We start from the raw sequence: 13,278 nt of genomic DNA on the forward strand, positions 1-13,278 counted from the left end.
GCTGAGCAGTTGTAAAGCAGTTGTGGTGGTGGTGGTGGGCAACAGACAGACAACAGGTGGTCTCGAAAGACTATGGTATAAGCCTACAGCACCTGGTATTCCCTGGTGGTCTCCCATCCAAGTACTAACCAGGCCTGACCCTGCTTAGCTTCCAAGATCAGACAAGATTGGGCATGTGCAGGGTAACAGTTGCTAGACAACAGGTAGGGTGCATGGATTTAACTCTTTCCCTACTTCTTTTTCCCTTCAAATTTTTTCCCCAGCTGCCTTTCCTCCAGCTTGGGTTCCATTGTTGGGAAAAATGCTTGGCCGGGGGTGGGGGGGTGGAGAATAGTGATAGATGTGGAAAAGATTCCACACCTCTTCTTGCCCACCACACCCTCCCTGAGAGTTTGAGAACTGCTAGTGTAGGGTGTATTAAATGTAGGGTTGACAATCTTACCTGAATTTGTTCAAATGGCACCTCAAAACTGAAGGATTCATTGTAGTAGGGATTTAGTGTGTTTTTCTTTATGGTTGTCTTCTTTTTCTTGATCCGCTTTCCTCCCTGCATGAGATGAATTTTAACATAGGGGTCTGGAGTGGAGAGAAAGAAAGAGATTAAAATCAGGCATATTGTATTATATGAATGAATTATCATCGCTCCATGTTCCCAACTCCCTTGCTTTAACTGTCATTTTAAAGATATGCTTAAGGCAGTGGTTCTCAAACATTTTAGCACTGGGACCCACTTTTTTAGAATGACAATCTATTGGGACCCACTGAAAGTGATGCCATACATCTGTAAGCAATATCATGGCTGAAGTGACATAATCAAGTAGGAACATTTTTAGCACGCCCAATGCAACAAAATCAAATCAATCAATCAAACAAGTAAATCAATTAAAAGTTTACAATAAGTATAACTTTTAAAATGTATTTAAAATAAAGAACCACCCTCCTAACTCTCCTAACAAAATTGACTTTTTCCCTGCCAGCCGACAAGATGGTGAACGCCAGCATTATTACATTATTTTATTTTAACTGGGTTACCTGATGAAGCATTCTGTGTCTCTGAAAAGACTGGTTGGCAACCTTCAGTCTCAAAAGACTATGGTATAAGCCTACAGCACCCGGTATTCCCAAGCAATCTCCCATCCAAGTACTAACCAGGCCTGACCCTGCTTAGCTTCCAAGATCACACAAAATCGGGCATGTGCAGGGTAACAGTTGCTGTCTGCATACTGTATTTTGAATACAGTCTGCACAAAAGGGACTGCTTCATTTGCTCTTTTTTTAAAACCATGATTATTGAAGAACCTGTAGGAAGCTGAGCAAGAGGAGGTAGGCTATGGGGCAATGCAGATGACCTTTTCTGGTTGAAAAGGTTCCAGAGGCCTAGAAAAAATGGTTCCAGGGGACTAGAATGCCAGAAGAGAGCTTATAGGCCCAATTTTCCAAATGGTTTCTCTCTCTTCAACACGAAAGCGAATTCTTACCCGACAGGCCCCCTACGTCCATCTTTTTGAGGTTTTTGGCTTCTAGCACAATGACAGTCAGTTTCCCTGCCGTCGGAACATATCGGAGTGAAAAGCAAATGTCACCCAGCTTCTCATGCTGTAGGAGGAGAAAAAACAAGGCCAACTCAGAGCTGAGATGGAGGCATCAGAAGCTGAGCACTGCATGCAGAGACAGAACATGTGATACAGCCCTGCTGTGCCCTCTTTTCCACAGAACTGGCAGACACATTCCAGCAGGGTGCCGATTCTGTGGTCAGTGCCCACGTGACCGTCCACCCCCCATCCATGTGAGTTGGTCATTCCAACATTGTCCCACCTGCCTGCTTTTAAAGAGGTCTTCTAAACAACAAAAGTAACATAGAAAAGGCCCTATGCAGAACATCAGATACGGTTTCTCCAATGACATGCCATGGCTATGAAAAAGGATTCATCACTGGTCCCCACCTCTTCCTTTTCTGCAGACTGCAGGTCCCTCCACTCCTCAATCACATGCGCCAGATCTATAGTGTTCATGGGGATACGGATCTCACCAATGGCATCGTGTTTGGAGAAGCGGTCAAAGTCGTAGACGGCCATGACGAGGGTCTTACCACCCAGTTCTGAGTAAGGAACCTAAGTTCAAGCACAGCATAGGGTTCATTCAGCTGGGAGTACAGGTGTGGTTCAGTTGAAAATACAGGTGTGAGATGGAGGGGCACCCACAGGGGATAAAACCAAGATTGAAGAGGGGGCAGATGGGGAACTGACCTTAAAGGTGAACGACTCATTGAATGTAGGGTTGAGGGTCTTGCGATGGACTTTGGTTTCAAATTTTTTCTTCTTCTCTGGTAGCAGGAAGACTTTAACATAGGGGTCAGAGGTGCCCCCAATGTCCAACGCTGGGAGATCAGCAGCTTGTAAAATGCCCACCACCAACTGGGGAAAGATTTCGAGAAAAACATTTGAACATATCAAGCCACAACATTTTACTGAGTCAGCCTATTGGCTCATACAGCCATTATCTACAATCTGTTTGCCAGCTGGTTCCTTCACGATGAAGACAGAACCTTAGAGCTTCTGCATGCAAATCTTTTACCTTGTCCCTGAGCTTTCTCATTCCCTTCCTGACCTATGACAATGTTTTCAACCACTCCCCCCTCACACACAGCAGGCAGGGAGGCAGGACTCTTAGTTTTTCTAGGAAGGCAGTGCAGGGTAACAGCTGAGAAGAGGGAGGCCTGTCAGGTCCAGTTGGGATGGGGGAGCATTCATCACCCCCACCTGGGTGCTCTGGAAGTCATAATCCAGTGAGTACTGGAGCTTTCCCAGCTTCTCCTGGGGTTTTTCCTCCTTGGGCTCCTGGAGAAGAGAAGGATCCAAATCCTCGACTTCAGGCTGGACCTAGAAAGGAGGACAGATCAACCAGTGGGGAGGGATTAAGATCAAAGACAACATAGGCAAGTGTGATGCAACATACTGCTCTCTCCCTGCCCCCAACGTGCTTGCCCACAATTTAAAATGTGCTCATATGCTGTTTGGTGCTTTCTTTTCTTTCTGAGTGGTGGTTCCTTTGGAAGTGAGCATGCTAGAGACTTACAATATGTACACTTGTGTACACTTTGTACACAAATGGCACTTTGTAATGATGTATAAAAGTAGATATTGAACAGGGTTTCTTTCATATTTTATACCACCCTTCCTCCAAGGATCTTAGGGTGGTGTACATAGTTCCTCCCCTCACAACAACCCTGTGAGGTAGGTGTTGAGATAGTGACTGGTCCACGGTCAGCCAGGAAGCTTCATGTGGGGATTTGAACCTGGCTCTTCCAGATTTAAATCCATCTGCCAAACCACTACACCATCCTGATGGGTGGACACAGTTATTCAGCCTAGTAGTGCCCTATTCCAGAATCCAAATCTCCCCAACTTGAAGCTTCCCTGTTTGTTTCACTAGAACTGACATGTGGGCCCAATCCTATCCAACGTTCCAGCGCTGGTGTAGCTGCAAAGCAGCGCCAAGGCAAGGGAGCAAATGTGGAGGCCCCCATAACTACCCTTCCACCACAGGATGCAGCACACACCCAACTGGCACAGCTACACCAGTGTTGGAAAGTTGGATAGGATTTGGCCCTAAGTCAGACAACAGATATTTGGAACAACCACTGTCCAGGCACGCACATGTTTTCATATGTATAGCCTTCATGTGTTTCCCCTTTCTTTCACATAAATACATGTGTGCACTTGTTTCCCTTCCCTCAGTCTCCAAATTCCCATACCTGGAACCTGGGAATACATTGCTTAACTCCTTCCTACCCTGTCCCTCTTCTATGGAACTGCCTTTCTGGGATCCAGCCCACCGCCAAGGTGAGTATCCCAAAGTCACAGGCCAGCTGTCTCAGGGACTAAAGAAGATTAGACGCAGAGCTGATTCAGCTCATCACAGCTCCGAACAACTCAGCTTTTCCAGCCCCCCAAGCTAGAGAGAGCAAAATGTCCGAACTGGTATTCCCCTAGGCATCCCTTAGCCATCCAGTTTTTCAATGCTACTGTGACTTAGTCTTCCACACGTCACAGACAGTGCCTGCTAAAAGTCTCATATCACCTTGCAGTCATGCAAACATCACTCCAGACACTTTCATGGTTTCCTGCATTGGCCACAGACAGGCATGAGGCAAAAGTTCTGTGATTGGATCTCCTGGTTGTTGTGGAATTACATAACACATAAAAACAAGAGTCCTCCCCTTCTGTTGCCTCTCTGCAACAGGTATTCGGAGGTACACTGCTTCTGAACATGGAAGTTCCACATAATCATTGTGACTAACAACCAATGATAAGCCTCTCTTGCACCATTAATGTCTCTAAACTCCCATTACAGCAATCTGATCAGCTTTGTGAAAAGTGGGTTTTCCCAGTCACCTCCACAGCTCTTAGTAACTCTGCTGCGGAAAAAAAAGACAGTTTTGGGAGGAGATGATGTAGGTTAGGACAGCAGCCAGGGGAGGGAAGGGTTAAAGCATCCCTTCCCTGAGCAACATTGCTCAAATCAGCAGACCATTTCCCAGATCTTCAGGGCTATGTCTTTTTTGGCTCCGCTGGTTTCTTCTGCCAGAATGAAATGGGCTATGTCAGAATGCCAGCGCAAGGGAGGGCACCGGGATGCAGGTCTCTTGTTATCTGGTGTGCTCCCTGGGGCATTTGGTGGGCCGCTGTGAGGTACAGGAAGCTGGACTAGATGGGCCTATGGCCTGATCCAGTGGGGCTGTTCTTATGTTCTTACGTACTGCCACTCTACATATGAAGCTGCATCATAGAGAGTTGCAGCGACACACAGGCTCTTTCCCAGCAATGCCGGGGACTGAACCCTCTGCATGCAAAGCAGGTGCTTCACCACTGAGCCGCAGAAGACCTCCTCCTCCTCGCCCTGTGCTGCTAGGGAAAGCGGCAGCCACTCACCTTGTCAATGTAACTCTTGCCCAGCTCCTTCACTTCCTTCATATTGATTTGGGCCTTCACCTTGTCTTTGCCTTTCTTCCCCTTCTTCTTCTTGCCGCAGCATTTCTTACAGGCGCAGAAGCAGCAGCAGAGCAGCAAGAGGCCGGCGACAATGAGAATGGTGGCCAGAGCCCAAGGCGGTACTGAAGCAGGGTAGAACAGACAGCAGTTGAGGGGGATGCGGCTGATTCTGGGGTGGAACAACAGTTTATTACAATCATGCTTTGCATTTATATAGTCTTTTCTTTAGGTGCTCAAATCACACCTGCTAGCTCAGGGATCCTTACAACAGCCTTGCAAGGTAGTTGGGTATCATTATCCCCCTGCCTCAAGGGTCGAGGTTCAGGATGAGAGAGTTGCACACCCAGTGAGTTACTGGGGGAGCTGAGATTTGAATGTCCTGCAGTCACCTCTCGGGTGCACGTAGAAATCATTTCTTAGATCTTAGACAGCTATTTGTAGAGTAGGATGGCTATGGGGAGATGCGCCATCTAGAATGCCGATTCTGAGGATCAATGGAGACAGGATCTCACTGGGTGGGGGCAGATTCACTGAGCAGAAGAAGGGGCCTAGTCACCCATGCCCAGAGAGGCGATGCAGGCATGGAAATTGGCTGTGTAATCTGCTTTTTCCTGTACTATCTATAAAAACAAACTGCACCAGTTGGTTCTGGTAACCATGCTCTTTCTTTAACACAGGGGTGCCCAAACCCCGGCCCTGGGGCCACTTGCGGCCCTTGAGGCCTCTCAATGTGACCCTCAGGGAACCCCCAGTCTCCAATGAGCCTCTGGCCCTCTGGAGATTTGTTGGAGCCCACACTGGCCCGATGCAACTGCTCTCAGTGTGAGGGCGACTGTTTGACCTCTCGCAAGAGCTGTGGGATGAGGGCTCCTTCCACTGTTTGCTTTTTCATGTCTGTGATGCAGTAGCAGAGGCAAAGAAAAGGCCAGCCTGAGCTATTGCAAGACCTTCATTCATTCATATAAGTTCATCTTTAATATATTCACTTACGTAAACTTATGTACATTTATTCAAATTTTAAATGTAAATTAATTCTTTTTATCCCCAGCCCCGACATAGTGTCAGAGAGCTGATGTGGCCCTCCTGCCAAAAACTTTGGACAACCCTGCTTTAACATAAGAACTCTGGATTTATTTGCATAGCTGATCATGCACTGATGGGGCACTGCCTTTGGGAACAGCGCCCTCCCCAGTCAATAGGTAGCTGCCCAATTTGGCTTCTATGGACTTTATCCTGAGAGCATCAGCCAAAATTAACTTCCAGCTTTGCTCAATGAGGCCAACTGTGATTTTCATTAGATCCTTTTCTTGCTCTGCAAGGCAGTCATGCATTCTGCTTGAATGCTAGAAACAAATCCAAATTGCTGCTGGCATTTTATCTTTTCAGACAGTGTCCGTTCTTTGGTCCCAACATCCTTTGGTACAATTTGAGAATTTTTTTTTGTACCTAGCATGCATGTACCTAGTCTTAAGACTGCAATTCTGAACTGACTTTTTAGAGCAGTGTTTCTCAAATTGTGGGTTGAGACCCACTAGGTGGGTCGTGAGTCAATTTTAGGTGGGTCCCATTCATTTAAATATTTCATTTTTAATATATTAGACTTGATGCTACCATGGTATGTGACTGCTTTAGGGGAAATGTTACAGATCTGTACTTTCAACAGATTACTATATATATGCTTTTAACAATGATAGTAAAGGGGACTTACTCCTGGGTAAGTGTGGGTAAAATTGCAGCCTAGGATTGTCAAAACTCTTCCTGCTTGATGATGCCACTTCCAGTCATGACATCACTTCCAGTGGGTCTTGACACATTCTCATTCTAAAAAGTGGGTCCTGGTACTAAAAGTCTGAGAACCACTGTGTTAGATGTAAGGGAGCAGTCCTATAATTCAACTACCCCATTCTGAACAGTAGAGAATTTGATGCAAGTTCCTCCTGATTATGTATCTTGGAATCTGCCATGACCATATACTGGCATAATGGGGTTCCCAAGCTTCTCCCATTAAACTCAACAGGACTTCCTTCCAAGTAAAACATAGTTTGCACCACACAACTGCATTTCACCTCCTCCATTCCTTCTGAAGTGTATCACAAAGTGCAGAATGAAGCTTTTTCTCATCCACTGGTTGGCAACCTTCAGTCTCGAAAGACTATGGTATAAGCCTACAGCACCAGGTATTCCCAGGCGGTCTCCCATCCGAGTACTAACCAGGCCTGACCCTGCTTAACTTCCGAGATCAGCCAAGATCAGGCATGTGCAGGGCAATAGTTGCTGCTCATCAGGCCAAGCAATATTCCTCCTGTCCCTTCTCTGCATTGGGGGGCTGAACATTCAGCCTGAAGGATTTCAGTTAAATCAGAATCTTTCTTGCTATTTAATTGGCCATAAAATGGTATTATGCTGCTGGTCATCACAGCTATTCTGTACCCTTGTGCCCTTTCACAAATGTATCACTTCCTTATGTCCATCTTTGAGCCTTCCAAACCCTTTGGTTGCATGATGCACATTTGAAGAAAAGAAAACAAAAGCAAGGCCACTCCTCCTCCATCACCTTTATATCCGACCCCCAGCTTTCTTTACATCTGAAAAATCTCTTTGTGAATTAGACACCTCACAGAGCTCCATTGATTAAGTGGAGAAAGAGATGCAGATCTGGACTGTTACAGTGACCTCCACAGGTTAAGAAGGGAGGGGGACTGGAGGATGCACCCTGCCGATTTCAGGCACAGGGGATGGCTATGTCCTGCTCAAAACTGTAGGCCAGGAGAACCTAACTTCTTAAAAAAAAACAAAAAAACCCGAAGACTTCCAACTCTCTAAAGGTGCCGAAGAGGGGACATGACTGAGATATACAAAATTATGCAGGGGATAGATAGAGTGGATAGAGGGATGTTCTTTCCCCTCTCTCACAACACCAGAACCAGGGGACATCCACTAAAATTGTGAGAGTTAGGACAGACAAAAGAAAATATTTCTTTATCCAGAGTATAATAAGTCTGTGAAACTCCTTGCCACGGGTTATGGTGATGGTATCTGGGCTAGACACCTTTAAAGGGGATTGGACAAATTTCTGGCATCTGGTCTAGATGCCTTTGAAAGGGATTGAACAAATTTCTGGAAGAAAGGCCATCACAGGTTACGAGCCATGATGGGTATGTGCAGCCTTCTGATTTTAGAAGTAGGCTACCTCAGAATGCCAGATGCAAGGAAGGGCCCCAGGATCCAGGTCTCTTGTTGTCTTGGGTGCTCCCTGAAGCATCTGGTGGGCTGCTGTGAGGTCCAGGAAGCTGGACTAGATGGGCCTGTCGCCTGATCCAGCAGGACTCTTCTTATGGTCTTAAGCTCTTATGTTAACCCTGTCTACATTTTGCCAAACAATGCAAATATATTCAGTTGTTTTGGGTTTCTTTTGTTTTGGTTTTCATTCCAGAGAATGCTCAAGGTGGTTTAAAAAAAAAAAAAAACCACCAAAAAAACCAATTTAAAATACATATTAAATTATGTATTAATTTAAAATCATATCAAACACTAAAAGCAGGAGGACAACAGCAGGGCCTAACTAAAATCTGCAAGAAGCATGACAAATTAGATGAAACGATGAAGTCAAACGATGAGGCTGAAGTTGGTTGGGTAAGCCTCCAGTCCAAGTTAAAGTATCCTCATCCGGAACCATTCTTTGGAATAAAAGGCAGGATAAAAATGTCCAAATGAATGAATTTGCCCTACTTTTAACCTCGACAGTTAGAAGGGGTCAGGGCCTAAGCAGTGATTTCCAGCTCTTTGCCCTTGCACTCCTATTCATACTCCATTTATATAGTCTTCTCCTACTGTGCAAAGTGCTTCACAGCTATTAGCTTGATGCTGTCCTTACAAGATCCTTTTAAAAGTAAACATACTACAGCTGTATTGCAACTGAAGCCAAAAGGGAGTGACTTGCCTGAGCTGAGGCCACCTAGTGATTTCATGGCAGAGGCGAACTCTGTGAAGTCCTGATTTACAGCTCAGTCTTAGCATTTGCGCTACACTAGTTTTTCAACTGTCTCTTTCTGATATTTCACTGGACCTTGCCCACATATTTTCAAGCAGCGTCATGAGGGCTAGCAACTCTTTTTTTTTTTAATTTTCAGAAGAAAATAAGTTCTGATTCCCATAGTGCATTTGGTGCTTTTTTTTTTTTGCACGTGTGCAGAATTACTGAATACTCACAGCCCAATATATTCTCTGTGCTAAAATTAAAAAAGAACAGTTCAGTGCCAAGAGATGCTAATTGATGCGACTCAAATAAATTAGACATTCTTTGTGCAAGATTAGATCTCATCTCAGCCAGCATTTCCCACTCTGAGATCAGGGATTGGGGAAAAAGCCCACCTCTACCTACTTGGCAGCTTGCCCAGTTTGTTCATGAACTTGTCCTTCATATCGGAAAAAACGTTCTCCTTGGTGGGCATCTCGGTGGCATTGAGGGAGGGCTCCAACTGGGACTCTGTCACCTCCGAATCCACCCTGGCTGATCGCCGTGCTGCATTCATGGTTGAACCTGGCAGGCAAGATGGAAAGTTCATGGGTTTCCTCGTTCCAATTATTGCTGCAAGTTGAATTGGTTTCAAACAATTAAAGGTCAGAGTGCCAATGTTTTAAAAGGCAGGCCAATGGGGAGAGTCGGTAGCATGTATCTCCGTTCCAGGAATGGTGCTTGCTTTTTCTGCAACTTCCAGTCCCCTCCCTCAAAGCCCACTTTTCCCACGATGCCTTTGGCTTTATCCTCTTAATCCTTATGCCCGACTGTAACCAAGTCGAAGAGTTGGATGGGCAGATGTGATGCATGATCGCGTCACTTGTTTTCCCCCCACTTTAAGCTGGGGAGAGTGCGATAGTTTTAATTGGAGCAATGTACTGAGGCAGCAGTGTTTAACCCTTCCCCCTTGCAATCTTTTCCCTGTCACCAGTGGGCAATGGGATCCTGCCAGGTCTTGGAAACCTACCTGTGAATTTAATTGCTCTATGGGGGCCCTCCTACATATTCTTGCACCATTGGCAGTGAGGCAGATGCCCAAAAGGGGTATGACTTTCTTGAAGGTGGCACCCAATCACCAGTCTCCCTAGAGATAGGTATGCCTTCTCCCCTCACTACCTGACACCAGAAGGACAGTACAGGTGGTACCATTTAACAGCCCAATCCTAAAGGCGGCGCTGACACTGGGTGCATCCTGCAGCACTGCGGCAGCTGCCAGAGATCTCCTTGGGTGAAGGAGACTTTCATTCGCTTTCCCCAGGAAAAGCCCCAAACCCCAAAATTAGGCTTCTCAAGCCTGCACCAGCTATTTTCCCCGTGCAGACTTGAGAGACTCCTTGTTGAGCTGTTGGGCTCCTTGTCTAGCAGAGCTCTGTCGGCCCCGCCCCCTCTGGCCCCAGTTCTTCCCCCACTTGCTTGCCTATCTGAATTGGACCTATTTGCTTCCTCAAAAACACCTTGATTCCATATGGTCTTTCCAGAGACCATCCACTTTCTCCTTGCCTCCTTTTAGCCAAATTCTCTCAAGCAGGAGAAAGGGAAGCAAACCTGTTTCTGGAGTGTACCACTTCAGAGGTACAGAGGTACAGTTGATTGCTCTTCCATACAAAACATAAAAACATAGAAGGTTAGATGGCAAGAAGAAGAATTCTAGCCCTAGCAACCCCTGCTAATTGGGCAAGAGGCACTTTCTCACGTGGGTGCTCCTTTTTTAGCAGGGGGAGAGTAACTGGCCCATCTCATCCCAGCAGTGTCTGTTCTGGTGGCTGTCTGCTGGTATTCTTTTGCATCTTTTTAGATTGTGAGCCCTTTTGGGACAGGGAGCCATTTAGTTATTTGATTTTTCTCTGTAAACCACTTTGTCGCCCTGGGTCCCTTTTTGGGAGAAGGGCGGGATAAAAATAAAGTTTTATTATTATTATTATTATTATTATTTGTGAACTTTTAGTTGAAAAGCGGTATATAAATACTGTATAATTAATTAATTAATTAATTAATTAGCCCAGCCTACTTCCTGACAGGCTAGTTTTCTACTTGTAGGAATGTTTCTGCATGCAGTTGATGCCCCCCCACACCTGTATTCAAATTGAGAAAAAAATTGATACAATTGAGAAAAAAATCCCCCCTAATTGAATGTATGCAGGAGGTAGGTCTCTGGTACAGACTACCTGCAGACTGCCATCCCAGTCAGACTCCAAATCTACATTCCCTGCAAAATATTTGTGGGTATAATTTCAGCCATATTCTCACTGAGGTAGTGAACCTGAGTCTGGACGGAACTACTTCAGTCTGCTCATTCCGTGATTCTCTGTCCCCAGATTTCCCTGCACACAGACAATACATTAGGGAAAAGAGTTCTAGCCCTGTCTTCTCTCTGACACACTAGCTTTTTACATGTAGGGTTTTTTTTTCTTTTTCTTCTTCATTCCACCATGTGCCCCTGAAGCAGTATGACAGGTAACCTGGGTTGCCATCTTAGTGCAGAGATGGGGACTGAAACTCCAGCTTCAGTATGAGATGAACTGAAAAGGACTATGGAGCCATTTCAGCCTAGCAAAGAGGAGGCTAAGAGCAGAGATGGGATGATTGTACTTAACAGTCATCTGGGGGATTAACATAGTGGTGGGGAGGGGAGTTCTTTAGGTAAAGAGAGTACGTGGATAAAACAACAAATGGATATGCACTGTCAGTTGGCTACCTGCTCTGCTACCCGACTGGCTCCAGTTTGCCTGCAACAGCTTTTTGCATGAGATCTTTGGGGATGTGCAAAGTTTTTTATTTTATTTTATTGCACATATTTGTTTTGTTTGATAGCAAGAGGTCAGATTCTTGGATTTTCACCTAGAAGAGAGTATACTACTATAAATACTGTTAATTATACTAGGGCAACATTGCAGAGTGGATTTCCTTAATTCTCCTTTCCTGCTTTGTCTCTCTCTCGCACACACACACACACGCGCACACACAGAAACACACCCTAGATGCAAAACCAATGGCTACTCCTTTGTATAGATTTCCCTTTCCCCTGTATACTATCTTGCCTAGCCAAAGGAAGACACAGCTGACAAGGCTGTTCATTTCATCACGTAGAAAGCAGCCTCTGATTGGACACAGCATCTCCCCTGACACTGATGAACAGAATGGCAACAGCCTGACTAGAGTGGAGGAAGCCTCCCCCCCTTGTAGTCCCTTGGGGAATTCCCTGTAATCATGCAAGCAGGCAGGCACGTAATACAGGGACGCAGTCCAGGATTTCAGTACCTTGGACAGAGATGGCGCCTGTCCGCTTCCTGACTATATTATGATTCCCAAAACAAAGAGCCAACCTCTCCCCTCCTTCTCCTTTAAGACATGGGATTCCCTTCCAGAGATCCCAGGAGCCTTGAATCAGTCCCATTCCCTTTGCCTAGCAAGCCTCCATTTCCTTCCAGGGAACCAATGAGCCTAGTTCCCATCCACTCCCACCTTTAACTCACAATACCTCCCCTCTCCATCTACAACTGCTTGAAACAGTATCCTCTAGACTGCTTTTGGTGGTTAGAGTGGTAATGATCTCCACTCTGAATAATTAACCAGCAACAAAAGAGCTGGGTGCAAAAGGCAAGAGAGAGCCCAAGGGAACACCAGTTTCGGATTATCCACATCGCTTGGACCATCATCTCTACAAATCAGAGTGACAGAATGTTTCTCTTGCTCAGACAGTCCCATTTATCTCCTGACAAATAGGCCGGAACTGCCTCGGGATCCAGAAGCACAACTGCAAAAATCACATAGCACAAGCCCTGGTTGTTACACCTTATGTCAACTGCATTTGAACTCAAGACTCCCGGCTTTCCACTACTCGTTTCCTCAAATCCCATTAAATCCTACTGACTCTTCAGTAATTATTTATTCATTATGCATTTATCCAGCTCTTCCTGCAAGGAGCCCATGATCCTTCCCTTCCCAATTTTAGTTGCAGAAGTCAGACAACACTGTGAGTTAAGCTGAAACACAATGACCAGCCCAAGGCTGCCTGATGAACTTTGTGGCTGAGTGAGGATTTGAACCCAGGATTCAAAACACCACAACAGTGCTCTGATGGCTCAGGGCCAAACTCAATGTGACTTTAACCATATAGTTTGGCCATGTGTTTTTGTTTTGTTTTGTTTTTTTCTAAATAGCAGCCATGGAAGGTGGGGGCGGGGGGTGTGTGACAATCCTGGCTGGGATATCAGCATGGAGGGTGCAACTCTTTGCCTCTGCTGTGGACTCAACCCAGATTAGGGCCCT

General features: G+C 45.7%; 1 protein-coding gene and 2 pseudogenes across 1 annotated transcript in view; all 3 read right to left on the bottom strand.

Moving 5' to 3' along the window:
• Positions 1-13,278, bottom strand: part of SYT5 (synaptotagmin 5) — a 39,794-nt gene that overhangs the window by 286 nt on the left and 26,230 nt on the right. Inside the window, exons 2-8 of the mRNA XM_066630345.1 lie at positions 9,373-9,531; positions 4,932-5,113; positions 2,760-2,879; positions 2,247-2,414; positions 1,944-2,111; positions 1,479-1,596; positions 443-576 (exon numbers count right to left, since the gene is read on the bottom strand). Coding sequence (XP_066486442.1) covers positions 443-576; positions 1,479-1,596; positions 1,944-2,111; positions 2,247-2,414; positions 2,760-2,879; positions 4,932-5,113; positions 9,373-9,531 — 1,049 coding nt within the window. The remainder of the gene's footprint in view (positions 1-442; positions 577-1,478; positions 1,597-1,943; positions 2,112-2,246; positions 2,415-2,759; positions 2,880-4,931; positions 5,114-9,372; positions 9,532-13,278) is intronic.
• LOC136655117 (5S ribosomal RNA) lies at positions 81-197 on the bottom strand (annotated as a pseudogene).
• Positions 7,154-7,270, bottom strand: LOC136654600 (5S ribosomal RNA; annotated as a pseudogene).

Source organism: Tiliqua scincoides, chromosome 5, assembly GCF_035046505.1.
Source record: "Tiliqua scincoides isolate rTilSci1 chromosome 5, rTilSci1.hap2, whole genome shotgun sequence".
Taxonomy (NCBI): Eukaryota; Metazoa; Chordata; class Lepidosauria; order Squamata; family Scincidae; genus Tiliqua; species Tiliqua scincoides.